The sequence below is a fragment of the Chroicocephalus ridibundus genome, chromosome 11, assembly GCF_963924245.1.
Source record: "Chroicocephalus ridibundus chromosome 11, bChrRid1.1, whole genome shotgun sequence".
Taxonomy (NCBI): Eukaryota; Metazoa; Chordata; class Aves; order Charadriiformes; family Laridae; genus Chroicocephalus; species Chroicocephalus ridibundus.
The window spans coordinates 9,712,743-9,730,380 of NC_086294.1; the positions used below are offsets into that span (position 1 = coordinate 9,712,743).

The 17,638-nt window shown below is 40.0% G+C and overlaps 2 protein-coding genes and 1 long non-coding RNA gene across 6 annotated transcripts in view; 2 read left to right on the forward strand and 1 right to left on the reverse strand.

Annotated features, from left to right (window-relative positions):
* Positions 1–255, forward strand: part of FBXO38 (F-box protein 38) — a 29,419-nt gene extending 29,164 nt beyond the window's left edge. The window contains exon 25 of the mRNA XM_063348672.1: positions 136–255. The gene's annotated coding sequence lies outside the window, so the exon portion shown is untranslated. The remainder of the gene's footprint in view (positions 1–135) is intronic.
* A 4,135-nt stretch (positions 256–4,390) lies between these two features.
* LOC134521775 (uncharacterized) lies at positions 4,391–16,368 on the forward strand. Its single transcript, XR_010072870.1, has 4 exons — positions 4,391–4,525; positions 4,633–4,738; positions 7,486–7,565; positions 16,241–16,368. It is a non-coding gene; the product is annotated as an uncharacterized LOC134521775 (long non-coding RNA).
* The window catches only part of HTR4 (5-hydroxytryptamine receptor 4), a 139,321-nt gene continuing 136,341 nt past the window's right edge, over positions 14,659–17,638 (reverse strand). For all 4 annotated transcript variants that reach the window (XR_010072868.1, XM_063348680.1, XM_063348678.1 and 1 more), the window contains one exon: positions 14,659–17,635. Coding sequence is in view for 2 of the 4 variants with exons in the window: in XM_063348680.1 (XP_063204750.1) it covers positions 17,548–17,635 (88 nt within the window). In the remaining 2 variants the exon portion in view is untranslated. The remainder of the gene's footprint in view (positions 17,636–17,638) is intronic.

Genomic DNA, 17,638 nt, shown 5'->3' on the forward strand with positions numbered 1-17,638 from the left:
GAAGGGGTTTCCATTGGTCTGCCAAGTTGTTAAACTTTGCTCAGGAAGCAGCCCAGATGCCTTCTGTCTGTATGTGACAGGCTTCCCTCTTCACACTGAAGTCCAGTCTGACACCTCTCTTTTGGTCTCTGGCAGGAGGAGCAGGCTGCTATCACTGCAAATAAGATGGCTGAGTGGTCCTGCTCTGTTCATCTTTCTACAACAAAGAAAACTCTCAACTGGGGCTTTCAGCTTTACTGTGCTCGTATGTGGCAGCTTTGGAATGAACTATGAAATCCATTTACAGCCCACTTAACAAACAGTTATATTTGCATCTGGATATCAAAGCAAGAGTTCAAAGGCAGCTTTGCAAACATTTAATCTGATAGGTAAGGAAAATGACAAAGGAAGCTCTGATACGAATGTGTAATTTCTGTCCCCTGCTTCCTTCATATGCTTTGTATGCATGTGGCTTCAGGGAAAGAAACAGGAAGGATTCTCTTCCCTAGCTTAGCTCTGACTTAACAATAGATTTCCTGGGTGGGTTGTACCTTTGTTAGATTTATATGCCTATAGTGCAGACGCACTAGTCAGAGGGGTCTCCTCTTACAGTCAGTGAAAAGGAATAAGCGCTTCCAGGGCCTAATTCTGCTGGCCAAAGGCAGGTCTTGACTAGCTCTCCGCTAACTGGAAAGCGAGTCTGAGGCAACTTGTGCTGCTGCAGGCAAGCGCTTGCTTTGAGCCTCTTTTTCCCCACACCAAGTAAGGGTAACAGCTCTTCCTGAAAGACGATGTGGTGGTCATGGCTGTGAGTTGCTCAAGTGGCTGAGACACGTCATCTGGAGAGTACATAAGGTTAAACAGATAAAGCAGAAAGCATGCTTGGGATGTGGGCGCTACGGAGAGGGGAGCACAAAGCATCGTGTCTCAGAGATGGGCAGTGTGCCGGTTCTTGCTTTTTTCTCCGATTTAGGAGAAAGACAAAATTAGTGTTTGGGTTTTGAAAAGAAAAGGATTGAAGGTATGTTTTTTATTTGAGGAAAAGCTATAAGGAGTTGATGGAGATAGGAATTTGGCCTCTACCCTCACTGTAGTGTCAAAGCTCTTCAGTGTGTTAGAAGCAGCTGCAGACTCCTGCCCTCGCCCAGGATTTCTGCTCCACGTTACTAGTTCAAGCAATTCAAGCTTAATCCTTCGTCAGGGCGAAGACAGGGCATTTGTATGTACATGTGTGCACTACATGTGACAACAGGACAGCCAAAACTAGTGCCTCATCAACTAGAGAGTTTTCATTAGCTCATTAACGGTCATTAAGTGTTGAGATGAGATAAGCTTTCTCCACTGCAGACTTGTTACAGACCTAAACCACCTGCTTTGAGTTTGCAGGGAAGAACTTTTGCTTCCTATGATATGATGTCTCCAAGGGAGTTACCTAAACTGGAAACACACCATTTAATATGAGAGCGTGAGGACATGTATGAATGCATAGGTGCACTTTGTTTGTGACGAGGGGTAAGGAGACGTTCCAGTGTTGGGAACTGCCCAGTCTGAACTGTGGGTGGTGACCTTCATTTAGCCAGTCCCACTGTATCACACGCTTCCAAAGAAAGGTGAGGGAGGAGGATGAAACATGTTAGCAAAGCAGCACAAGAAGCACTTAACTTCTCTGGAAGTACCACCCCAAAACCTGTCTTCATCCCAGAAGAAAACCTTTGGCTGTGAGCTTTCAGTACAATGACTCATTGTTTTGAAGTGCTTCATTTATGAAGACCCACAGCAGCTCCCAACTTTCAGGGACAGGCCATTCTGAAGAAGAGGTACCGGAGAAATGGAAGTATTTCTGGTAAGGAAGGTGCTTGCAGAACAGTCATTTTCAAGAAAATATTCAGCATTGGCAGGATGGGCTGTTAAAAAATGTCCTTGCTTCCACAGGACAGATGGATCAAAAGCAGAAGCAGGGGACAGGTCAGCTTTCTCCTTCAGCAAGTATTTCCCATGGTGGTCGGCAGTTTGGATGTGAGCCTTTACAAATAGAGCTGTAAAGGAGACAGGAAAAGCTGTACATTGGAGCTCTGGTATAGAAGAGGGAGGTGGCAGGGATTATCTGCTACATATAATTATGCTCTGAGGACAAGCTGCCAAACCTGTGGCTGAACTGGAGGTATGCAGACAAGGGTCTGAGGGTGATAGTCAGAGACCATAATGACAGTCCTGCTTTGGCTGCTGCCGTTTGAGGAGAGGGGACAGGGGTCATCTTTCAGGGCTTATTAGATCAGAGCCACACTTCTGCCATAAAAACGAGCAGCAACATTTTCACTCAGTTTTCTAAACATAAGATGATGTTTCTTGGTGGTCTGTGCTGGCCAGCTCTGTAACTGAGGTGGATTTCTGCTTAAGGATGTTTCCTGATGTAATCTCCTATCTATCTATCTGACTATCTATCAGTCTCTTCCTCCTCCAGGAGCAGAGACAAAAATCACAGATTTTATGTTAAAGTTGGACGCCGGATTTGCTGCACTCCTCTTTCCAACTCGCTAGTTGGGCAAGGAAGGGGGCAAACAAGTGGAGGTTATTGGTTTAAACATGCCTGGTCTAGCAAAGGGCAAAAAATTTGGCAGTTTGAAATGGGAAGCGATTTGTCCACAGGGAGCCAGCGCTGGTGACGCAGAACTCGATGTAGGCTCTCAGGGGTAGGTAACTCCTCTCTTGGCTGCTCATAGCTTATGCAAGAGGAGCACAGATGTTCACAGCTTGAATTTCTGAGTGAAGATGATTACCAGTAATGATCTTGGGACTGCCATTGAGGGCTGTAAAGGTGGTAGCAAGTGAAGTCACTCTTTCAAAGAGAGTAATGATCGAGTGTAATAGTGTTGCACAGTTATGGAAACTGGTCTGGAGCAAACGTATCTGTGTTAATCTATACAGTCCTTAAAGTAACCCCTGAATTAATAGCTGTTGCTCAGTCACTGGCAGTGGTTATTGCAGTAAGGCTCTACACTCTCCTTTGTGTTTTCTGGTTTATATAGATAGAGGGATGCCCCTTGAATAGGGTTGGATTTACAGATTAGTGATATGAAGATGCCCGTTGATACAGTTTGGCAGCCCTTTCAGATATTCATTATGTCAAGAGCCCTCGTTGACGGTTGGGATTCAGCTGTCAGGAATATGAAAACAGATTCATTACTCAGGCTGCTGGGAGGAATTTAATTCTGATACTCTGTCTGGATCATTGCCTGACGGAAACATACCCCATAGCAGCTGGAGGTCCTCATGAGGAGCCTCTCTAATCTTGACCTGGAAGACAGCTTCAAGGAAGTCAAGTGTGCTACTTAGAAAGGAAATAAATTTTCCTCTTGTCCCAGAGGATTGGGAAGCCCAAACCACGACAGTTTCTTAGAGAGTACAGACTGTGGCACTACAGCTCTTGTGTAAGGATCAGCTAGCATTGCATTCCCATTCTCTTGGGGTCCAGGAAAGATACTTAGGGTTTCTCTCGTTTGTTTTTTTTTAATGATTGATTTCAAGAACTTCAGAAGATCAATGAAAATCATTAAAAAATGACAGAATTCTGTAAATTGTCAAATAACGTATGCTAAAATAATGTTAGGCTCTTCTGCCAACCCTTTGAAATCCTTTAAGTAATAAGCATATATTTGACAGGAAATCTACTAAATTTCCTAATAGCATAGGCAATTTCAGTTCAGTTTAACAGGAAGTAGAGGAACTCAGATACTGGGTAAATTCTACTTAAATTATATCTGGTTTTTTAATTATGTGAGAAAGTTCCTGTGGTAAGGTAAGTCTTTATAAGATGCTGAGTGAATATGTGATTATTTTTGATTCAGGAATATTTAAGCTATACAAAAATTGAAAGAACTAAAAGCTTTTGTATATTTTTATTGAGTTCATATTAGTAGAAAAAACCCAACAGATTTATTGCCTTTTGGCATGACAGTACTCAGAGATGGCTCAGGAAATCTAATGGAGAGAAAAAGATTGGATCCTAAACCACTGAAGGATTTACAGTTGACAGTTAAAGAATGAAAATGCTCTCTTTGGCTTTCGTGTTTATGAAGATGGGTGAGGAAAACTCTTCAGAATGACTCAGAGTCTGCCGTATGTGCGCGGCCTGCTCCAAGAAACCATCATTTTACTGGCGTTGTTATGTATTTTTCATCTGTGCTAGGAATTAAATGGACACGATTTGGGCCCAATTGGTTAGTTCTGTTGCACACTATTAAGTCAGGCTGACAGCAATAAATACCTTAAATACCTTTTGATTCTTCCTCATCTTTGCTGAGCAGAGACATTTTTGAGTGTATTCAATTTTAAAAGCCCCAATCCTTTGGTCATATGATCTTTAGGTTGAAGATATTTGCTAGTAATACCTAAATTAAGAGGTATTTTGAGATGCACAAAAACTTTTAACTACAACTAATACACTATTACTGATTATTCACAGAGCTCTTGATCCCATTTAGGTGACAGTAAGAGAAGGCAGGGTAAAAGAAAAGCCATTTTGAAGTGTGCTGAAGTCAAAGGCAAGGTGAGTATCATTTAGCCCTCTCAGCTCTGACTCAAATTCAAGTTTTCAGTGGTTACCTAACACATTTCCAATGTACATTCTCACTGATGTGTCCTTTGTTATAACAGAGACTCATGGAGGACCAGAGTTTGCAAAAAGAAAGAGACTCTCTGGAGCCAGGAATTCATACTGCTCAAAATCAAGATGGCCCTAACAATGGTTGTCATTGCTCATGTGAGTCCGTTTTGATTGCACTCACTCTGCAAGCTAGACCAGCATCACAGTGCCCCTCAAACCTGAGAATCCTTCAGGTAGACATGCTAAGCCAAGGTGGGGGTTCCTACAATTGCAAGTAAATCATAACCAGTAATGAATTAAGCTCATTAATACAATAATATCTCTGTAAGAAAATGGCATTTGTATGTGCCCTGCTATCTGCTTGTGTCTAGAAATGTGCAGAGAACAGAGCATTGAGAAAGAGGTTTTCAGTGTGATGCGTTTGGTTTTTTCTGTTCAAGTCCTCTGCACGTGCATACTCTGTGCATGGCCTCTCTTTGAAGCTTCTGTATTGAGATCGGGGGCGATATTTTAGCCTTCAAACAAGCTGAATGTGGAAAATGTAGACTGGAGCCAGGCACCATGATCCCACATTCGCACCGCGTGGGTGAGAAGCGAGTAAGGGCTTCCCACGCATCTCTACAAATACCCCTCTGCTCCAACACTGTCAGTCCCACTGTTTGCACTGTCAGCCCCTTCTCAGCTCTGCTAACGCACTGCAACTGGAGTGTGTGCATAAGGGCAATGTTCTGCGATGTAATGCAAATGCAAGCTATTGCCCTCATTTTTAAGCCACTGCGGTAAATACCTTCATTTCTTATTGTGCTTAGGTAGACATCAGATCCTGCAATAGGAGCAGGTCATGTATTACGTTTCTGAACTACATGAAAAGGGTTCTGAAAATTTATTGGCAGCATTTTTCTAATTGTTCTGCTGAGATACTGTTTCTCCCTTTTTTTTTTAATTGCCCTCTCCAAGACTAAAAACTGAAATATATTCAGTGCTGAAGGAACTGTGAAGGATAAATGTGGAATGGACATTTCCCCATAAGGATTCATCTCTCTGCATGGTGTTTATGAGCATGACCTGGTAGTACACTTGGGCTGCAGCCGTATCTCCATACATCTCACTAAGAAACGCAGCTGCTGACTGCCTCAAGCACTGACATTTGCAGAGCCTGTATCATCCAGTTATTGCTTCACACTTTTACACTAAGCAGCCACGAAGGCCTGTGAGAGATTTTGTTCTGCATAGGGGTGTTGAGATCTAATAAGTTTGCCATCAAATTTGTAGTGGTAGTGGACCCTCATGTTTCCGATCTGCACAAGTATGCAAACACAGCAGACATAATTCCCTGCGCTATAAACAGGAGATCAGGGACTGTAAACTGTGCAACATTTTTGAAGAGCGCAGCCACCAAGGGTTTCATTTGTCAAGAAGTCCTAGCTTTTTGTTTTAGCTGACCACTCAGCCTTAACTGCTTTTTCATTTTGTTTTTTATTTGTTCTGTAGTTAGTAAAATAGATGCCTGCTGTGCTCTGCAAGTTAGGGAGGACATTCTGCCATTTATCCTGTTGGCCTCACTCTTTCAGAGTTGAGACAAGACCCTTCTTCCTGAGTGCTCATTTGCTGTAACGAATTTTTTATTTCCTCTCAAGAAGGAAATGTTCTACTGGACTGATTATCTCCACGCAGTTAACCTGTCTTGACATATTATCTGCCTGATTCAATTACTGAAGATACTTAAGGATTCTGCCAAGCTTCACCTTGTACTTGGAGTTTTAGGCTTGTAGCACAGCTTGGGTCTCATGACCTCATTCTTTGATTTGCAAGCAAGGAGTTTTTAAAGGAGTTCATTCCTTTAAAAACAAGGCTTTCTTGGTAATCCTAGTATTTGCAAGAAAGTGAAATCCAGACACTGTTTCCAAATTATTTTATTTTTTAGAGTTGCCTAAGTTTTCATGAAATTTGGCAAGCGTATGCCAGTGTGAAACCAGCAGGTTACCTGTTGGTCTTCTTCCCTGATCCTTTTGCTTGGGATCTGGGGCAATCATTGCCTGTTATGTGAGAACAGGTCCATCATTTACCTTGCACAGAAATAACTGCCCTACTAGTTGCATAGCTGTCATGGAAGCTTTTGGAGAGAAAATAGTTTTGGTTTGATAGTTTTTTAGCAATGTGTCTGGAAGGTTCTTGAGACCTTCCTCCAGGCAATAGCAATCCTGGAGTCCCACTGTGGAATACCCACATGGGGATGAGTGCTCTGAGAAGAAGTGGAGTTCAGATTTTGCTCCAACACAACATTCCCTTCACCATGTCCTTGCTTTCTTTGTTGGAGTTCTTGGAGTTTTGAGACTGAGAAATGCACCTCATACATCTTAGCTCCTCGGGAAAATATTGGGAAGCACAAGGTAAAGGGATTGTGTAGGCCTACTATGCATTGTGGGAATGATTGCTTGCAGCACGTGTTAAGGTGAAAATTCATCCAGAGGAATTCCATTTAATGACAAATTACTCTTGCTTTGGTAAATAATTTGAAATTGTATGCTTTATTTGGGAACATTTGTATTATCAGGATGCAGGTCTCAGAATTCTGTACTGGCTACTACAGCTACTAGAGGATTGTTGTACTAAACATTTTTCCAATTAAACACAAAAATAACAATAATAAAATGAAACAATTAACTTTGTCAAATTGGAAACTGTTCAGAGTTGTTAATTTGTGGAGAAAATAGAAGTTTAACTTTTGTTATTCATGGTGAAATCAGAGTTCAAGGTCTTGCAATTTTATGCATGAGAAATGTTCAGGATTTTTGTAAGTTATATTAAATGTTTGGAAACAGGTATTGTGAAAGATGCTTATGTCAGTTTGAAAACCTTCATGTACATTATGTACTGTTTAACAGTATTTTACATTTATGTAGATTCCTCTAAAGAAGCAGGAGCTGGAGCTGTGGATGATGGTGATTTTATTAAGGCATTTACAGATGTTCCTACTGTACAGGTAAGATACTGTGTATACTCATGTTTGTTTTCAGAAATATGCGATTTGCAATATTGTATGTTAGCCTACTTTTAAAAGTGCTATAATTTTACGGTCTTCTAAGCAAGTGTCATTACTTTTCCTTCTTTCTGTATTTACAGTCTCCATGGAAAGCTCTTTACTTTTTCCAGTTAGTTACCAAAAACCCCCACCTTTTCTTTACTGTCTTACTAATTATTATCACATTGTGTTTCAGCTAAAATCCGTTATTGCTTTTCTTAATCTTTTCCAGGGAGCTACTAAAAATAATTTTATGTTTTAATTTTAATAAGAAAAGATTTCCATAACATTTGGGAAATTTAGGACTGCAATTTCATGGGATAATCAAGTACTAATAATACAGGCAAATATTTTTAAAAAACAAGAATTGTATTTTCAAATGTGTCTGAATTGTAATGATGCGTGTCTGGCATACATGTCCCATCTCTAGCAATACTTAAAAAAAATCTAGTACCTTATTTGAATACTAATGAACCTGTTGGATTCTGAGTTCGTAGTTGAAAGATCAGATTTTAATTGCTATTCTTTAAGTGTGGAAATTGCACACACTTGGTACTTTCAGACAGTTGAGACATTTAACATGCTTCTATCTTCCTAGGCCTATTTTGAATAAGTTTTTCTTGAGCAGCTGAGGTGTGGATGGCAACCAAAAACTCAGTCAGCCATAGTTCCCAAACACCAGAAGGATTTCGTATGACTCCCTTTTCTTGATACATACTTTTGTTCTGATTTTATTTCCCAAGATGATAGTGTAGTTATTTGTTAGATCTCCTTCTGTAGGCAGAAATACTGTCTGCTTTTATGAAGGAACACTTTATCTCCATGGTTTCTGTCACATTGAGGAAATCTTTGTCTTACACTGTGAGAGCTTTATGTTTCTCTGCCTCTCCAAACTGTGTTAAGAATTCTTTAGAGGGCAAAAACACGGAGCTCTTAATATTATTTATCCCCATTATGTTGAATAGAGCCATATTCCACAACACAGAACATGTGCTGCCCGTCCTTAGATGCCTTAATATTTGCAGTCCAAAGCAGAGTTTTCTCATCACTCAAGATGGTTAATAACATTGCAGAAACAAAAGTGGGATAACTGTATGTTGCTGCTGAGCACCTGTGATTTTCTGACTGCTGGATGACCTAGGAAGGCAGGTCATTCCTTAACTGCAAGAGGTGGAGGAGAAAGACCCACTTGTCTTTACTAATCTCACCCAAGTTGAGGTGAGGATGCAGTGGAGAACTGCTGACCTCAAAATAACCTATTTGTTTCATGGATGAGAATGTAATGAGAATTTTTTTGCCTCCTGACCAGGCCAAAAAAAAGAGGGTTTTTTTGGTATCCTTAGGAATAATGACTTCCTGCTGTCCAACTTCATGCTTCTGGTTGGGGACAATCTCTGATCTTTCTGAAAAAAGGCAGATCCCACATTCTGAGGCCATGTTAATTACTAAGGAAGAGAGAAGTTTCTGTACTAGACCCTGGGAAGAAAGAATGTTTATGACCTGTAATTTGCCAGGTTATTCTAAAAGCAAAGGAAACTTGTTAGAATGGGGAGAGGGAGTCATTTGTGCATCATTGGGTCCATTCCTGTGTCTTTCTGCTTTCATTACATTTGTGGGTTTTAGTAATGGCTTCAGTGGAAGTAAGGAAGGGAACTATATTACAGAAGAACAGATCAAATTTTGAATCAAGATTAAGTGCATCTGGATTAATCAAGTAAATTGAGGTTACTTACGGTGTATGTTGGTTTAACAAATTCTTAAAAGCCTCCAATAGTGCATCTGCCTTTCCAGTAACCTGTTCCAATGGCTGTGCTCAGCATTAATTTTTTAGGGATATCATATTGTTTACTCACATCTAGTTTGTAATCCCCATGTTGGAAATACTTTATATAGTTATTACTCTTCCTTGTGTTTGAGCTTTTAATTTTTCTGTCTTTGATGCTGCATTTACCGTTAATGATGCGTGTCTGTGTTGCCCTCTAAACAATAACAGCAGTTTTTGAAGAAGACAGGTGATTTTGAGATATGCTGTGATTGATCTCTGTGCTAAAAAAATGCTTAAGCACACTGATGACATAATTCCACTTCCTATAAAGGGCTCACTTCCTTCTTCAATCTAAAAGAATTATAATCTACTTTTCAGACATACATCTACCTATCACATTTAAAAAGTTATTTAAAAATATGTTTGTAAAGACACCTGCTTTCCTGAAATGGAAAAACTATTTCCTGTACTATATTAATAGTAAGACAAAGGAAAAAGTTAAGATTAGTAATTTTGCTTTCCTGGAAATTCACCTCTGAAATTCTTAGGTGTACGAGTTCTAAACCTCAACACATGCTCAAAGAACAGCAGAGAGCACATCATAACAACCAAAAATTGTATGATAAGCAGATTTTAATGCAAGACATGTTTGGTTTTCATTTGGAGGGGCGGAGTGTTGTATGTTGTGGTTTTTTTGTTCTGTTTTGTTTTTTAAATGCACACATACACACTCTGGCATAAATCAAGTCAGCTCCTCGTTGTTCCTGTTCCCTTTCTCAGGAGCACCTTGAGGGGCTGAAAGGTGACTATGGAGCTGCATGAGCTCTTCAGAGCTTTCTCTGGAGACCCTATAGTCCCCTTGCTCTTACTCTGTGCTTACAGTACACATTCTGCAGAGCTGATGCATGTACTATTTTCCTATCTACCTGGAGAAGCTAGAGCGTGCTCAATCATTACCCGAAAAAGTCCTCCAGCCTAATCCCACTCGCCCTTTTTTATGGTAACCACACAAGTTTCCTCCTTTCAGGAGAAAACACGGGTGCTTACCCGTGATTCGCTTATATCCATGATATAAGCGAAACTCTGAGAAAGCACGGTACACATTGCTCACATACAGCGTAGGAGAAGAGGCAGAGGGTAAGGAGAGGAGGTGACACGAAGCCAAGGCTGGAGCATACAGCTCTCCTTCTTCCTGGCACTTGAATGAGCCACGTGACTTGCTGTGCTAGGAAAGCTCGCCAACACAGAACAACATAATCCAATTAAAGGATTCAATGAAAAGATTTCTGTCATAAAATTCATTAGCAGTTTATTCTTGGGGAACAAGTATACTGGCCCATACCTTTCCAACAAATGTGTTCGCCACTCTTCGTAACAACAGGTCTAAAAAGTCAAAGGAGCGCCTAAAAAGACTGAACAAAATGTTATAATTAATACTGCTTGCGGAATAAATAGTAACTTTATTCTTTCCCCCTGAGGGAGACAAATACATAAAATAAAATTACGTTTATATGTCAAATGAGGACTTTGTTCAATTTATTGCAAAGTTAAAATATTCTGTATAGAAAGCAAACATGCAGGCTAACTAATCCTAAACTTCAAAAAAATAGAGGTGGTTCAACTAACCATCTGTCATGTTATTACACATATGCAATGTTAGTTTTATTAGCCCCAAAATAACAGGCAAAAATCAATAAAGTTCAAAAATTGTACAAACTCTTAAATGTTACTATTAAAAAAAAATAAAAATCATTACTTAAAAAATTCAGCTATTAAGTCACAACTTTTCTCTTCTGGGTCTCAGCTGAGGGGGACCCAGTTGGATACAGTGGGCTGAGCCCACAGGGGAGGGTAATGGAAATTGCACTCATTTAAGAAAAAGCCAGTTGATGAGGCTCTGGATTTTAGTTATCTGCTGAGCACTTAAAGATGTTAAATGCCGTGGGGTTACAGCCCCTTAGAATTGTTTATAGTGTTCTTGCCATTAGGAATGCAGTAGTTGAACTTGTCTGTACTTGGTCAAAGGATTATGTGTTTTGTGGGTGAGGTTAAGAACATGCAGTCTTCGGCGGAAGGCATTAACACTCGAGAGTGATACTTCTAAGAAATTTATAATCACAGCTTGGTCTGAGAAGGTAAGCAACAACAACAAACCAGCTTATCAGAATATGTGTGCTCTGTCAGATATGTCGGTTTGGAGTCTGTAGGCAGTACTGCCTGAAATAAGAACTTTGTAAAGCTCTGCTGTTGCTTTTGTGGCAGAGAGTCAAGTTCTTTGAAGGCATCTGCATGTGTGTGACTATTATGTATCTTGGTAGCATAGTAAAAGACTTTCTCCTGAATTGTGAAAGGGCAGGTTGAGTTCTGTCATTTTTTGGTAGTCTCTACAGCAACAGTGACTTGGTAAACAGAATTGGTAAACATACCGACAAAGAGATCGGGAAGGGAAGGAAAAGGTCGAACAATATTTTTCCTCCTCGTGAAATACAGACTTTTGACTTGTATACAATATAAAGAGAAGATGATTACTTTGCACTTTGTTTTGGTATGCATATGTGATCATGCAGTTGAGGAGGAGAAAGATTAGTGAAATAGAAGTGAATGTGCTTTTAGAGATAACTTTTAAAAAGCCTCACCTGACTGAAAAAACCACACATAACCTTTTTTTTTTATTACCAGTCAGAGAGGCAATAAAACAATTTTCTGGGAGTATTAATTTCAAAAAAAAGTGGTCCGTAGAAGGGAACTAGTTGTTGAGACTAGGGAAGGTGGGAAATGCTGTATGCCCGGACTAATGGATTTTAAATCGTAGTCTGTCCTTCCTCTTTCTGTCTTTAAAATAATAAATTGTTATTGCTTCTAAGCAATATCTTTATCTATATAATAGATATCTATATAATCTATATATCTATATAATAATATATCTATATCTATAAAGGATTTTCTCTTATTCCTTAGGATGCATTATTGGATGGTGTTAAGGTGCTAAAAAATCTGTCATGTAGTCCATGCTATATCCTGATTTTAAAAGCAATACTTCAAGGCAGACTAAAGAAAAAGAAGTCTACTTATTTAGCAAAGGCAACTTCATCCCCTTTTAATCTTTACAGTGTTCAGGAGTGTGCTACGAATGCTTGAAATCCAAACATTTTGTATGGTTTTTATATTCATGGCCTGTATGTGTCAGTTTTAAATGTTTGATTTCTGTAAGTTTTTGGTAAGTAAGGGATGGGAATGCAAAGTACTTTTCCCCCTGCTTTAACAGTGGCATTTGGGTATTTATGTAACTGAGTAATAATACAAGACTTGTATAAACTGTTAATTGCAGGGAATTTTTTTGCCACTAGTGTCACGGGATCACTGTAGTCTTAATATTTTATCAGGTTGCAAAGAAACATGTAGTATGAGCTTTATAGGGGTTCACTGTGTTGTGACAAATACTATGGGTTAGTTTTGACTAAGACAATTTTGATAAGAACAGAAACTTTTTACAAACTGTTTATATAATTTTAAACATTTTAAAGAATAGGTTCTTTGACCCTATGGAAACTATGTTTTAACCTTTAAAAATTAGGTTTTCTGGTCACCTTTTGGCTATTGAAGATTTCTTTTCCATTTACTTTTCCTAAGTACACACTGCGTATTGATTGTGATTATTTCGGTACTCGGAGACTTTCTAAAATGTCAGAGTATTTTGGGAGGGACAAATGAGGTTATGAATTGAGCATCCAGGTGTCTGTTTGTACCACCTGCTTTAGCATGGTGCCCCTGTGCCAAATTCTTTCTTTTCAAGGTTTCTTTCTACAAAATTCTGCTCTGACCAGGGCATCCTCCCTTTTAGGAGCTGTACAAGTTTGTGTGGCAGAAGAGTGTGTTCTAGGAGTAAACGGGATCTTTCCATCTTCCTTTTCTTAGCCAGTCAGGCACTCATTCTCTTTGGGGGAGGACTTGTTCCCTCTACTGTCTGGAGGGAGAAGAAATAGGCGTTTATAATTTCTGCTTTCCCTTCTGGCTGCCCTTGGCAATTATGACAGATGGTGTTGGAGATACACATGTAGAAGTGTGTTATGTACAGCATCTCTTTACAGCATCCTTGAGCTTAGGCTGTCAAAATTTTTAGATGTTCCTGTATCAGACTGAAGGCACCATGTCCAAATTTTGCTAGATCATCAGCTAATTAAAGCTTATGGCCTTTTCTGCACTCTTCCTTGCAGCTCCTGTTTTGCGGAGCTTCCCATTGGTGGCATGTTTATTATGTCTCTGAATTTTACTTTGCAGCTTGACTGTGACTTCGTTTCTATTTGAGTAAACTGAGTACCAGAGACATGGAAAGCTGCTCAGTAGAAAGGATGTCTCACCTGGTGGTGTTGTGCACCCTGACACTGTCAGATGGCCCACAGTTTTAGTGTTAGGCTAGGTTTTCAATCTGCCTCTGAAAGTAGTCAGCCTGTTGTTGCTCTGCTTCCATCTTTCAGCACAAATAACCTCAATGCATTTTTGGATTTGCTTGTCTGGGCATATGCCCTGCTAACAAATGTCATCCAAGATCTCAGAAATGCTTCTGGAGCCTAGAAAATACAGAAATATGGAAATACAACTGTGATGACAGATCAGCCTCCTGAAGATAGTTTAGCAAAGGCCCAGCCAGCCAATTTCTTATTAGCGAGCTGTCCTGCTAGCACATTCTCTCTGGCGAGGGAAAGTGTAATCAGTTGTAATCCAAGAGAACAGCTACAGCAGGCATCATGCGTAACACTTCTGAGGCTTACTGCATTCAAAAAACTGTAAAATGTTCCCAGATCATAAATGTAGTGGTGTGGTAATTTGCTGATGATTTCTAGTGTATTTATGTGAAGGAATAAATATATGGTTATTAGAGTGAATTTGTGAGAGATGATGGGAAAGAGATGGAAAGGAAGGAAGAAGGGAACATCCTTTTTCAGTCAAATTCACTGGCAACTCAGAGAAACAGAGCTGCACAAAATTATATCTGACTCCCTATTTGCAAATGCCTATCTTGATCGTGATGCCCATAGCAGTGGCATCTCTCAGAGCAGATAGTGAGAGATGAGGTGGACACAGCACAGGCAAGGGAGAGAGAGGGCTCAGTAGCAATCGAAGCAAAAGCGTTCACGAGAACTTGGGGCGGGAGGCAGGATTGCTCTGGTAGATAAACATTAGGCTTGTGCTATAACCCAAGAGCTCATCAGTATTGTCAGAGCAATGGGGCCAGATTCTCCCTGGCTGTTACAGATATTTGAGTATATTGCGAGGCAGGTGGAAAGTATTACTTGGTAGTGTCTTACGTTTTGAGTGAAAACAATACAAGAAATGAGCATGAGCTGGAGTTTACTGCAATGTACATAGAGGATTTTTTATTTTTAGAAACAGCCAATGTGTTACACATTATTCAGCACAGGAAAAGACTCTGACACCACTAGCCAAAATGGTCAATGGGATGATGAACTCAGAGGCTACAAGAGCAGCTACCTTTAGCAAAGGAAATCAAGTACTGGTCCTTTCTGTGAGACAGCTCCTTTTCCATAGAAATTCTAATATTATTGATGATGGACAATGTCATTTGCTGGGTTCACAGAAGCATTGCTGAGATAATTGACTTATTAAGCAGGAACTCCCAGGTGTTTCATGACAGATTTACTGAGTCCAACGAGCAATTAGCCAGAGATGACACAGAACACATTTCGTGTTTGGTATTTGATTCAAATATGGTGTTTGGAATTGGAGTCTGTTTTCCAGTTGGAGCTGTTGACCGTTTTGGCTAGTGAGCTACTGATCCCATTGATAGAGCCTTCTGAACGTTGCCCATGAGTAAAATTCAGTGTTGAGAAGTTCATTTTAAATTAAGAAGAGATATATTACTAAAGCACATAGAAATATAGGAGAAAACAACACTTCAAGGACAACGGAAACAAAGAACACCATCACTATAGCATCCCGATGCTGCTGGTTCCATATCACTCTGAGAAATTTCACACCAATATTTTGATGCCTTTTAGTGGGGACAGAGGAAAGCTTTTCTAGAATTTCTTTAAGAAATTTGATACTTGAGGTGAAACCAAGACAACCTGTTCTGCAGTCTTGCATATCCAAATCCAGACAAAACCCCCTATGAGCAGTTCCACAGAGGTGTGTAGATCATAGGACTGAAGTGGCCCTGGGTAGATTTTTTTCCAAAACCTTCAATAATGGCCTATTTTTTTCACCTGTTTTGGTGTTAACAATAGAGTTGAACGGATAATGAGTTCTTTTGGCAACACTACCCTGTAAAAACAGGTCATTGCCAAACTGTTCCTAATGATAAACCAGGAATTGGCTCAAATTGTCTCACCCTCTCTTTTCAGATAGTTCATGTTCTTCCCATCAGCACCTATCACCACAAACAGCTATAGTTTGTCTCTTTCTAACTGCTAGCAATTTTCTACATTGCTAAGTGTCTGGTTGCTTCTAATTAGGGCTGTTTCTGCTCAGTGTCCTTTTGAATCTTAAAGAAAAATTATGTGAAGCTTTATCAGTGACTTTTATGTGGAAGAAGTATTTAAAGAAGTCAGACACCATAGCAAGGAAGCTAGTTGTTCTTATCATGCACAAGTTTTTTTTCCTACTGAGCAACATTTTTGTTTGTTCAAAGCAGGATATGTTTGTTTGTTTACAGTAAATACCTGTCACATAGCAACAGAAATATTACTAAATAATAATACATATAATGTTAAGCTCCTAGGTCTAGAAGCTTTTAATGAAAAAACCCACATGTTCCTGATAAAAAATAATAAATAATGTCACCTTTTCTTTTTACATTAAAAATATCTGTACATGATTACACAATATAACAAAGTACAATTTTATTTTCTAGGCTCAGGGTGGCATCTCTGGGTTAGATCTTCATCTAAAAAGGGTAGAGGCCTGTAGTCTTGATCCTGCATATTTCCCACTGCATGAAAGTAATTTTCCCAAAGTTGCGATGTCTGCAGCCTTGCCTACCCTTTCCATGCAAAGGTGGAAGCAGCTCACAAGGAACATAGCAACATCTACATGCGGGAAGCAGCTAAAGACTGAGATCTTTGCAAACAGAGATGTGCATATGGTGATACTTGAAAGTCTTGAAACTTCTTGCCTCAACTGGAAGAGAACAGAAACTAATAGAAAAATAAAGATGGAAAATGTAAGTAGAGCTCTGTCTTTCTAGTGTAGCTAGAAAAGTTTTTTAGATGGTATATTTTTCAAGATGGCACTTAGTGATCTATTACAGACTAACTCTGTCTCTTGGCCAGCCTTTCTTCTTGGTAAGAATGCCCAAAGTTTGCTCAGATGAGGACAGCACTAGCAGCTTGCCTGGGGTTTGAGGGCCACATCCCATCCACTGGCCTCTGAAAAGCAGAGGATGCCAGTGTCTTTTAGCAATTGGGCTGGATTGAAGCAGTGCTTGCAGGGATGTCTGTTGGCTGTAAAATGTCTCTGTAGGCCCCACTCCAGCTTGTCAGGCACTATATACACGCCATGAGTCTTCTACCAATGAAGGTGGCCAGGAAACACAATAAAAGCATTTACAAAGAAAGCTCTAGAGGGTAGGGTGAATCAGCAGCTCATGCTGACCTTTCACCAGTAACTGTAATCAAAAGGCAAATATTTCCTCTTATTTTGCTAAAGAAAACGAAGTGCTGTTTCTCTCCTGACAGCATCCGTTCACTGGCAGGCAGGATCTTGCGCAGATAAAGCAGGCATTTAGTCTCACATCATGTTAGGGCTTTAGCCAGAACTTGTAATCTTCAAGATCATGATACCACAGGACAGAGAGGTGGCTTGTACACAGATGGCAGCTGGAAAGGAATAAGAGAAGTCCCTGCATTGGGTGGTTTGTATCTGTGTTGTTTCCTTAAATTGACTAAAATCGGCTCCTGAAGTAAGGCTCTGACATAGTCATATAGTGCAGAAGTCCTTGCAGATACAGGAAAGTCTCCTGAACCGTTCTGCTCATGTACCGTCCTGTGCCTCCATTGATCTACACACATGCCGCTGGACATTCATATGAGGTCAGTGCAAGAGGCACCATGACAATGCAGATGAATGAGTCCTCATAAAGTCCTGCTGTCCATGAATCCTTCGGGTATCCTAAAAGGAACCTGTTCCTTTAGCTGGGCCATTCCTCTTCTAGGACCATGACTAGAAACAGGACTCCTGGGATTCAGGGTCATTATGGATGGGAAGCTTCTCATGTTCCTGATGATGTCCATTACGTAAAACGGTGTACCTG